At 32.2% G+C, this 12,527-nt stretch overlaps 1 protein-coding gene across 1 annotated transcript; it reads right to left on the reverse strand.

Moving 5' to 3' along the window:
* Positions 1-274: 274 nt before the first annotated feature.
* On the reverse strand, positions 275-5,068 carry LOC127256136 (DNA-dependent metalloprotease WSS1-like). Its single transcript, XM_051281977.1, is given in 7 exon segments — positions 275-623; positions 947-1,047; positions 1,157-1,783; positions 2,459-2,618; positions 3,112-3,677; positions 4,306-4,501; positions 4,726-5,068. Coding segments are annotated over 3 exon segments (660 nt in total). The 5' UTR covers positions 4,884-5,068; the 3' UTR covers positions 275-623; positions 947-1,047; positions 1,157-1,783; positions 2,459-2,618; positions 3,112-3,371.
* Between the last annotated feature and the right edge of the window lie 7,459 nt (positions 5,069-12,527).

Genomic DNA, 12,527 nt, shown 5'->3' on the forward strand with positions numbered 1-12,527 from the left:
GTTTCTCGGAAAAGAAAACGACTTAGGAGTGAATGTAGCATTTTCTCGTAACAATCATATTTTAAATTTAAAATTTTATAATTTTTTAATTTTAATTAAACTATTTACTTATTTTAATTTTAATTTATAATTATTTTAACTAAATAATAATTATTTATACTAATATTATGTTTTACCTAAATTCTAGTATCTACGGAAATAGACCCAAAATATATGAGAGGGAGGGAGTAATAATAATGGGACAAGAAAAACCATACGCATTTGGGAGGCTAAAATTCACAAAATGGTACAACCCCAAGCAGCAAAAAAGAACATCATAACTGAAATGCATAGCTAAGTGAATAATTTCTTGATTTAAATCTCATCAATGTTATGCCAATTGAAATTCAGAACTGTCTATGTTATGTATCCTTTCTGCAAATTTGATATCCATCTGTCTGCATTTGCTTTGCTAAGGGGGGATGGGTAAACATGAACTAAGCTGGACAATAGACTCATGGAGAAAGAAAAACCGACTTTGTGCAAAGGCTGGCACACAAAGCAACACTTGTAAAAACGGCTAAAATGCATACAAGAGAAGAGAAAACCTTCCTCTTTTGTTCAATTCATGTTCTTGAAACTAACTGCACCAAAAAAAATAAATAAATAAAAAAATAAAAAAACATTAGATAGGATATACCAGCAAAAACACACACATAAGTAAGTAGTACGTGATAGTTACAATCATCTTAATTAACTCAATGCGATGTTGAATCGGGTTGGTTGGTTTTACTGAAGCATTATGTTATAATACAGTACTAATTTATGATGTTTCAGATAAGCAAGAATGGAGATTGCAGTATGTATAAACTAGTAGAATTCACATAACCAATCATTATTACTGAAACTAATTGGATCAAGATTCTAAATTCAATTATCGAACGGATATTATACAAAGGAAAGTTACCGAATCAAAGGGAATGGAATGTTGCTATTTAACTTCTAATCAAGAACCATGGCTTCGGTCGGGGACTCCAGTAGCATCCTCTATCCCAATTCTATTTTCCTCTGTAATGAATGAATGAATCAAGTAAAATAAACAACATAACTCAAAGTCAACTCCAAGCAAAAGCATAGTATATGATTATGAACGAGAGAGACAAATAATTCAACGCACCACATGCAATAGAAGTGAAAATTGCTTTTTGCGAAGCTCCAATATTTTCCTTCCCCTTCCAACATTTCAATTTCTTTCGGCATCTCCGATCTGGGCAGCAATCAATTTCAAAATAGCTTTATCACATTCCTCTATGTGCTGCAGTATTGAACTTTTAAATTCGTATTAGACTAAATCCATCTGATGTATTCTCTTAGTTTTTCTTAATAGACTTAGAGATATGCAATCTAGTTTTATCTGTATTAGAAATCAGTATCTAAAATCTATAACTTAGCCGCTCTCAATAAATTTGTTCTGCGTTTCTATCCATGGACGTAGCCAACACATTATTGATGAACCATGTAAATATATGTCTTCTTTACCTTTATGTTTGTTATTCGATCCTTAATCCTAATCTTTTAAAACATAGTTGTTTCTTCAGGTCCTCTAAGCATAATTTGCTTGTTTATATCATCCTTCAAGTTCTCCCTCTCTCTAATATTATATCTGCATTGTACCTATAACAGCATTACTCTTTCTTGAGCAATGGAAGTATTCAGCTCCTGCAACAAGGCTTTGGGCTCTTGCCTCTTGTCGTTGTCATCCTCAAGTGGTCCAAAAGCATATTGAGCAGCTACAGTATCTCACCTGCAAAAAATGTTCTATTAATAGCACATGATGATATATAAATTCTCGTCCGAATTTTTCCAAATCTGTTTAGAAACATTCGTTGGTTTTTCTTTAGGAATAACTTAAAATCCTATCTCAAGAACATATATTCAAAAATATTGCATCTAACATCAAGACTCAGATGAATGGATAAGGAAAGTCCAAGGCTTTATTTTTGTATCTTATATTGACATCGCGATTTCAAATTACAACCAAAATATTTCCAATGTGTTAGAAACAAAATATCAGCCAAAACGGTGAGAAATGCTGAAATCTGTAATTTACAAAAATAAAACCACAGTTCACGTTAATTGGAAGCGATCCAGAAACGATCATCAGAAAATGGAAATCATAACACAGTGATCAATTAATTATACTATTTTCGTCTGCTTCCAAAGGTCACATTTACTTTTTACATCATTGTACTTAACATTAAAAATATCCTTATATTTGTATAATTTTTTTGTACAAATATCCTTTTATTAGTATTATAAGATATTAATGAAAGTATTTTTGCAATTTTTTCTTAATTTGTACTACATTTTGATAAAATAATTAATAATCAATTATCAACACACAAAAAGCAAATGAGACCTTTAGAGCCGGACGGAGGTAGTATTATGAAGGCAAAAAGCATGAGCTGTTGCTGTTTACCTCAAGTACCACAATTGGGTGCTGAAGAAGCTAATGGAGGACCATATGAATACCTCCAAGATCCACATACACCACATTTATCAATCTTCTGTCATTTTCCAATATACAGAATCTGCAGGACCAGGTTCAGAAAACAAAGCTCGCAGATTGGGGCTAATGGCTGCAATAATCAGAAAACAAATGAGTGACAGCAGAAGTACATAAGAACCAAATTTCATATGCATGGAAGTCGGTTACAACAGCTGAACTAACCTTATATGGGATTTTAATAAGAATGTGGAGAGGGAAAATTAACACGTTATGAATAGATGTTCGTATGTTCAAGTAATTTCCAGAGATTTAACAACAAAAACAAATTGAGAAAGAATGGAAACAAGCACAAGTGCACGACTTCTTTCACTAATCTGTAATACAGTAATAGTAATAGTAATAGTGATTCAAGTTTGTCGTGGACAAATACCTCTCAAGTTAAGTTATAAAGAGAGATACTAACATATGCATAATTACCATCGAGCTATTAATGTAACCTAATAATCAACATACATAAAATCAAAAGAGATTACATAATTCTTGTCTCCCTAATGTTACAGAAGAATCTTACATGAATTAACAGTTTCGAAAAAATAAAATAAAATAGAAAGTAAATAACTTACCGGATTCAACAAAGAGCACACACTACATTCCCATTGGCTGCAATGATCATTACAGGTTGGATAGTGAGAAGATTTGGAAGAGGAAGATGAAGCTTCCATGGATAAATTGTTTTTATTATTCTGAGAGAGTGAATTCTTTGTCTGAACAGTTGAAAGACGATGAAACATTATCCACTTCTCGGCCTCTTTTCCTAGATTTTTGCTTAGTATAATAATCTCCATCAAGGGAAGTGCTTGCAGTTGTAAATAAGTCGACCTTATCATCTTCCTCGGATAAATTGTAGAACTTCCAACCCACACCAGATATTGTCCTGCAATCTTCTTTCAGCTGCCATTGCAGCAGTTTGCACAGGACTAAGAGCAGCCATAGTATAACTATCTCCACCGATTTTCTTAGGTCCTGAAGGCATTAAGGGTCCTAAACGAGCTCTATTTTCTGCGGCAGTCAATGCAACTTGGCGAAGAGAAGAAAGTGGCTTTCGAGAGGCTCCACCTAAAAGTCTTCCAGGAATATCAAATCCTTCGCCTGATCCACTTATTCCTCTGTTAATTAGATCTTCACATTCCTATAAAAAAATTGCAAATGACAAAGTAGTTGTAGATTATATAGAACACTTTAGGTGACCTTTTTCGACAAATATTAACTAAGAAAGACGTTCTACAAAACTGCTGTAATGTATCAATTTGTTAGTAAGATTGTGTTCTTTTCTGAATTTTAAACAGGTTTTACTATTTAGATTCTTTTTTCTCTCTAAAAAGATCACATCAAACAATTATTTTTCTATTTTTTTTATATTATACTACAAATTTATTTTACATTCAAAACATCGCATCAACCTCTATTTATATCACATCAAACAACTATTCAAATTCAACTTTTTGCTATTAAAAAATCCAAACACAAAAACTAAAACCCACAAACAAACACACCCTTAAGTACTTTTCAAATAATTACAATACATGTGTAATGTGCATTGATATCTTAGCAAAAAGAAAACACTTCTAAGAGACATAAGCACCAAATCCAAATCCTATTAAAATGGCCAATACAGAAGAAATTCCACCGATCTCTGTCTAAATCCAAAAAATATGACTTTCTTAATACAAATTGACCGATAAATACACTATCCTCAATTCAAACTTCATCACAAATAACAAAATGCATTAGCACAAATTACTTGAACAACAATTTACCTTTCAAATTCATCCCAGAGTTTGTTAAAATTTGGCATTATGACGACCATGAGCATTGTGGCATAGCTCATGGAGCATTGTGTCAAGAACTTGATGAAAAGGAATAAATTCATCATCACTGTTTGGCCTCCTTAGCCTTAATTTTACATGTATTCCACGCCCCACATTCAAGCCCAAAAGAGCTGGATTTTTGGGACTGCGAAATTCAGATTAAACAGATGAATCCACATAATTAAGGGCAAGTAATGAGAAAAAAACTCACTGCTAAAAATCGAAAGTACCACAAATGATTCATTTCTGAAACATCAAATTCCAGCCTAATATCGATTAAGATTGATCAAACAGTTGAATATTTTACTCTGAATGTTTCCTGGTGCGAATTTACAATAAACATGGCGAAAATTTGTTAAGCAATTGTACCAGAATTCCGAAAGAACTTTGACCCTCCAATTGTGCTTCTGCATGATTGGCTGACCCTGCTTCGCAATTCTTTCCAAAATCTTTCTCGCCTCTTCTTCATTAGGCTTCCTCTTCAGCGATTTGATTTCCCAAACTTTGTTGAGATCGCCCAAATTCATCGGTTTCGACTCCTTACCCAAAACCCTAATCGTGCAATATCTGAAATCAATCACCCGAATCGGTCATCTCAATTAGAAATCTTGAGATAGATCATCACCCGCATCGGCCACACACTTCGATCAGTCAACTAATACTTTTTTATCGATTTATCGAGGGCTTACCGTATGAATATCCGTAGGAGACTAGGGTTTCATTAGGGTGAGTTTGTTTGAAGGATTTTGGAAGATTTTCACTCTTCATCCAATTTTTTTCCCCCAAAAACATCAAATCAAACACCTATTTTTCATTTTTTATATTATACTAAAAAGCAATTTTACATTCAAAACATCACATCAACACCTATTTATATCACATCATACAACTATTCAAATTCAAAATTTTTACTATTCAAATCCCAATCCAAAATCCAAACCCCCAAATTCAAATTTTTGCCGGCCTTCAATTTTAACGACTGCCATCCAAACTGTTTCTTTTTTTTTTTTCAATTTTCTTTTTTTTTTACTTTCTTTATTAATGTTTGTTAATCATGTTAAACAAGGTGTAATATTTTAGATGGGTACTATTTAATAGAATAATTTAGAAATTAGTTGATGTGATAAAGTCAGAAATATATATATTTTTTTATTTAGATGATGTGAGAGGATAAAGCGGATTAAATATAATTAATTATTTCTTATTTTGAAAATATTGAAGGTGTTTAGGACATTTCAAAAAAAAAATGTTGTTGAGTATTTGAGACGAGAAAGTATTAAATTACTAACACTATCATTTACATAAAAAATAATATCATAATGTATTATTATTAACTAATTAAACATCATTACTTTATAAACTGTATCCCTAACCAAATGTAACATTATAATGGGATGGAAAAAGTATATTACAACAAATTGGATTGCGATATTAAGAAGAAAAGGAAGAGGAGAAAAATATAGCGATACAAAATTTCCGTGTCTAGGCAATGAACATCGGGCTACACTTTTGAAATTTAATTTGTATTTATATTAACTAATGAAGTAATTGTTGGAAGATTCTGACTGTTTCGTGAACTATTATTTAGAGTTTGTTAGAGTTATTTTAGCTAGTTTGATTTAGTATTGATATTCAGTTAAATAAGTGTTTAGTGGCCTAATTTTTGGCCTAATTTTTTGGTAGTTTTGTTACTTGTATGACTCTTTAAAAGCTAGATTCATTCTTCAATAAATTATTCAAGTTGTTTTTTGTGTTAATTTCTGCAGTATTTCTTAACATCTAACATTCTGGTATCAGAGCGAGCACTGGGCTTGCAAAGAAAGACTATAGAGAGAAGCAGTAGTCTTCGAGTAAGCAGATACTAAGAGAATGAACGACGACAAGACCTTGACGAAGATCCCTCACTTTGATGGTCACTACGACCATTGGAGTGAATTGATGGAGAACCTGCTTAGGGCAAAGGGTTTGTGGAGTTTGGTAGAAGACGGCTTCGAAAGGCCAGCAGAAGGGATGAGGTTGACAGAGGCGCAACAAGCATTGCTCAATGATGTCAAAATTAAGGATTACCAGGTTAAACATTATCTTTTCCAGGCACTTGATCGTGCGGTCTTTGAACAAATCCTAGATCGTAGTACAACCAAGAGTATTTGGGATTCGATGAAATGAAAGTTTGGAGGAAATGACAAGGTGAAGAAAGCTCTTCTTAATTCACTAAGAAGGGAATTCGAAGTTCTATCAATGAGGAAAGATGAAACCATCACCGAGTATTTTGCAAGAGTGATGACCGTTTCTAATAAGATGCGGAGCAATGGGGAAGATATGCCTAACTCAAAAATTGTTCAGAAAATTCTATGAACCCTAACTGAGAAGTTCACGTACGTTGTGGTGTCCATCGAAGAATCAAAGAATACTGATGACATGTCCATTGATGAATTACAGGGTTCGTTGGTGGTACATGAGCAGAAGTTTCCAAGGGTGCGCAGTGAGGATGAAGAGCAAGGGGTAGAGGAAGATCACCCAAAGGCAGGGGAACAGGAAGAATAACCTTCAACAAGGCAACTGTTGAACGTTACAAATGTCACAATTTAGGACATTTTCAATATGAATGTCCAAGATGGAATAAAATGGTAAATTATGCTGAAGAAGATATAGATGAGTTGCTGTTAATGGCATATGAGGAGCTCCATGAAGACAAGAGAACTGATGTGTGGTTTTTAGATTCAGGATGTTCAAATCCATGTGTGGGAATCAGGGTATGTTTTCAAGCTTGGATATAGCTTTCTCTCATACTGTCAAGCTTGGAAACAATACAGAAATAAAGGTGATTGGAAAGGGGGCTGTGAAACTATTTTTGAAAGGTATTAGCTATGTTATTGGTAACGTATATTGGGTGCCTAAACTAAAAAACAATCTTTTGAGTGGGGATCAGCTGCAAGAAAAAGGATTGGGATTGTTGTTCAAAGATGGTGTGTGCAGCATCTATCATCCACAAAAAGAAAAAAATGGCGGAATCCATCATGAGTGCAAATAGGATGTTTAAGTTGATTGATGATTCACCCACCACAATAAAGGAAGAAAAGTGTTTGCAAATAAGCACCACAAATCAGTCCAAGATTTGGCATCATCGCTATGGTCATCTTAGCTATAAGGGTCTTCGTACTTTACAAAGTAAAGAAATGGTGGTTGGTTTGCCATTAATTATAAATACAAATGAAATTTGTGATGCATGTATGAAAGGCAAGCAACACCGCATTCCCATTCCCAAAAGGAGTCACTGGAGAGCAACAGAAAGACTACAACTAGTTCATGCAGATCTCTGCGGCCCAATTACACCGGCCACTAACAGCCACAAAAGGTATCTATTGTGTTTCATTGATGACTTTTCTCGAAAGACATGGATCTATTTTCCTTCAGAAAAGTCAAAAACCTTTTATCACTTCAGATGTTTCAAGACTCTTGTAGAAACAGAAACTGGAATGTCCATTAAGAGTTTGAGAACAGATAGAGGAGGGGAGTTCAATTCTGCAGAATTCAATGATTTCTGTAAGCAACAAGGTGTGAAGAGACAACTGACAACAGCCTACACTCCACAACAAAACGGAGTGGCCGAGCGTAAAAATTGTACAGTGATGAATTTGGTGAGGGCCATGCTATCGGAGAAGAAAGTACCTAAGACCTTTTGGGCAGAAGCTGCTAGGTGGGCAATTCATATCTTAAATCGATCACCTACTTTAGCTGTGAAGGACGTGACTCCAGAAGAAGCATGGAGTGGAAGAAAAACTTCGGTGGAGCATTTGGAGTGTTTGGTTGTGTGGGACATGTCCACATACCAGATGCTAAGAGAACAAAGCTTGAAGATAAAAGTGTGAATTGTGTACTACTTGGGGTTAGTGATGAATCCAAATGGTATAGAATGTATGATCCAGTTGCAAAGAAAATTATTGTGAGCCATGATGTTATTTTTTATGAAGACCGTATATGGAATTGGGATGCAGATTATGGAAAAGAGCAGCTGATGGATTTAGAATGGGGAGACAACACTGAAATAATTACAAATGAAGAAGAAGAAGAGGTGGAAGATGTGAATGAAGCAGTAAATGAAACACCAATTATTGAAGAGAATTGACAGGAAGAGAGGGCAGAATTCGACATCCACCAGTATGGATGACAGACTACACATCATGTGAAAGACTGTCAGAAGATGATGAAGTAAACATGACAACCATCGCACTTATGGTGTCTTCTGACCCTACAAGCTTTGAGGATGCAGTTAAAAGCTCAAAATGGAGGCTGGCCATGGATGAAGAAATCAAATCAATTGAGAAAAATCAGACCTGACAGTTAGTAGAACTACCCATTGGAGCCAAAAGGATAGGAGTGAAGTGGGTTTACAAAACTAAGCTAAATGAGCTTGGTGAAGTTGACAAATACAAGGCCAGATTGGTAGTAAAAGGTTACTCCCAACAGTATAGAATAGATTATACAGAAGTATATGCACCGGTGGCTAGGATGGATACAGTGAGAATGATCATTGCTTTTGCTACACAAAGAGGGTGGAATCTCTACCAATTAGATGTCAAATCTGCATTCTTGAATGAGGAATTGAAGGAAGATGTGTTCGTGGAGCAGCCAAGAGGATATGAAAAGAAAGGAAGTGAACATATGGTCTATAAATTACAAAAGGCTCTTTACGGACTAAAACAAGCACCTAGAGCTTGGTTTAGTAGGATTGAGTCTTATTTCATCAAGGAAGGATTCGAAAGGAGTCCTAGTGAGCACACACTTTTTCTTAAAAGAAAAGGAGCAAAAATTCTAATAGTAAGCATTTATGTAGATGATTTGTTGTTCACCAGTGATGATGAAGTAATGCTGTGTGAGTTCAAAATTCTATGAATAAGCAGTTTGACATGACAGATTTAGGAAATATGAGATTCTTTCTTGGAATTGAGGTGTTGCAAAGGACTGATGGTATTTTTATATGCCAAAGAAAATATGCAGCTGAAGTTTTAAGTCGTTTTGGCATGAAAGAAACCAATTCTGCTCGTAATCCAATTGTTCCTGGCCAAAAGATTGATGTGGATGAAGAAGGAACCAAGGTAGATGCAACTCAGTTCAAAAAAATAGTCGGAAGCTTGATGTACCTTACAGCTACTCGACCTGATCTTATGTTTGTTGTAAGTCTTATTAGTCTTTTTATGGCAAATCCCACACAACTACATTTTGCAGTAGCAAAAAGAGTTTTGAAGTACTTTAAAGGAACTATGGATTATGGTGTTTTTTACAAGAAAGGAGGAGCAAGTGAGATGGTGGGTTATACAGATAGTGATTACGCTGGAGACAAAGAGGACAGCAAAAGCACTTCAGGTTATGTGTTCATGATGTGTGGAAGAGCAGTAGTCTGGTCATCAAGAAAGCAACCTATAGTCACTTTATCAACCAGTGAGGCTGAATTTGTAGCAGCAGTTGCAGCGCTTGCCAAGCTATTTGGATGAGAAGAATTTTAAAGGAAATTGGTCATGTGCAGGCACATTGTACTACATTAATGCGTGATAATACTTCAACTATAAAGCTGTCAAAGAATCCAATTTTACATGGCCGCTCAAAGCATATACGAGTAAGGTTTCATTTTCTCAGAGATCTTACCAAAGATGGTGTTGTTGAGTTAGTTTTCTGTGGGACTCAAGACCAACTTGCAGATTTAATGACTAAGCCTCTCAAGTCAGATGCTTTTGAGAAGTTTCGTGAGAAATTGGGTATGTGTGCTGCTGTAGATTTGAATTAATTGTTTAAGCAATGAGTTCAAGGGAGGAATTGTTGGAAGATTCTGACTGTTTCGAGAACTATTATTTAGAGTTTGTTAGAGTTATTTTAAGCTAGTTTGATTTAGTCTTGGTATTCAGTTAAATAAGTGCTTAGTGGCCTAATTTTTCGGTAGTTTTGTTACTTGTCCGGCTCTTTAAAAGTCAGATTCATTCTTCAATAAATTATTCCAGTTGTTTTTTTGTGTTAATTTATGCAGTATTTCTTAACATGTAACAGTAATGATAAAAATCTGATTTAATGGTAAAGTTTTTTATTCAAAATTTTAAAAGTAATTTTTTTTCTTATTATACTTAAAAGTAATAACATAGTAATATTAAAAACTTTTTAATTTTTACATAAATTATCAAATATATAATTATACATTAAATTACTTTATACATCAAATCACAAAAAAATTACATATTTTCATTAAATAATAAAATACTATTCCCCCAGTTGCAATTATGATGTCATGTTTACGATAAACACTAGAATTTAGAAAATGTATTATTAGTAAATAATTAAAATGTATTAGTAAAACTAATTAAAATATAATACAAATAATTATATATTAAAATAAATATAACTAATTATTTTTAAAAAAATTAAAAAAAATTATAAATTATAAAATTCAAAATATGGTTTGGATTGTGGGTTGGGCTCGAATCGGCGGTCTTGGGTTGGGCCAAATTTCAACAATGAGTATTTAAAAAAATATTTAATGTGTATGTATATTGTATATTTTAAATACTAATATTTATGTGGAATTGTTCTATCTAAATGTTAAAGAACAAACCCAATATATAAGTATATATTTTATCAATTCACAACAAATCTAACCATTTAAAATAAAATAGTACTTCATTTGTCCCATTTTTTTGGTCTACTATTTGCATTTCTGTTGGTCTCACATTATTTGTTATTGCGAAAATATAACTATACGCTTTACCTATATTTTAAATTTCAAAATTTATAATTTTTTAAAATTTTAATCGTACTATTACTTATCTTAATCTGAATATATATTTAATTTAATTATATAATAATTATTTACTAAATATATTTTACTTAAATTACCGTATCTATGGTAAACTAGACACAAAATGTGAAACCCATGAAATACTTTTTATATTTTCAACCTAATTCCTCATCCCTATTATAAAGATTACATTTGCGAACATATTTAAATGTTTAAATGAATAAACAAGTTTTAACATGTTTAGAAATTCATTACAAATATTTATGAATACTTATTAAGAGTCAATAATTTAATAAATCAAGAAATTATGGAGCTTGGTGTAGATTGCTTTGTTCATTTGTAGTTTATGAATATGTTTTTTTTTTTTTTTCTTGAAATTGAGATTTTGATTTAATAATTTGTGAAAATAAATAATACATTATTATTATTATTAAAATAAATACCGTGGATTGTTATTTGAAAAAGGAAAATAAAGTTTTTAAAAAATTTTATTATATAATTATAATGATATATTTTTATGAAATATTTTATTCAATTATTTTAAATAAAAGATTAAAAGTCTCGAATAATAAGAAGAGGTTGACGGGCGGGCTTATGTATATTTTAGTGAAATTATTAAACATTTATTAATTTGGATAGATATTTTCAGTTACTTGTACATATCAAAACCCGACTGAAAGCAACCTAATTTAATTTATTTATTAAATGTTCCCATATCTATTTATTTATTTAAAAATATTAATATTATATTGAAATAAGATAAAAATAAAAAAAAAAAATTAAATTAATCCTATTAGTATTGTATGATATAAAAGTAATGACATTTGTGTAGTATAGTGTAAATTAGAAAGAGTATTTGTAATGTTAGGTACATAGTACAATTACTAAAAAAGAAAATAAAATCTTTGTTATGAGACGGATCAAAATGAAAAAAATAGATAGATTGTCAAGTGACGGAGAAAAATAGTATAATGAAATATTTTGGTTTGTTTAGACGGAGGTTTTTAAAAATTTGGAAAAACTAAAAAGTTATATTTGATTTGATGCTTTGTGAGAAAAAAAATTGTATTTGATATACTCCCTCCGTTTTATAAGTAAATATCTATTTGTTTTTTGCACGTAGTTTTAGAAATATTAGTATTATATTGAGATATAGTAGGAATAAAATAGAAATGACTAAAATAACCTTATTAGTATATGTGATATAAAAGTAATGACTTTTGTGTAATATGTAAATGTATTTGTAATGTTGAGTAGATAATACAATTACTAAAAAAAAAATAGATACTTTGTTATGGACAAACTAAAATAGAAAAATGGATACTTTGTTATGAGACAAACAAAAATAGAAAAATAAATACTTTGTTATGAGACGGAGGGAATAATATTT

Source organism: Andrographis paniculata, unplaced genomic scaffold, assembly GCF_009805555.1.
Source record: "Andrographis paniculata isolate CXL003 unplaced genomic scaffold, ASM980555v1 Contig55END, whole genome shotgun sequence".
Taxonomy (NCBI): Eukaryota; Viridiplantae; Streptophyta; class Magnoliopsida; order Lamiales; family Acanthaceae; genus Andrographis; species Andrographis paniculata.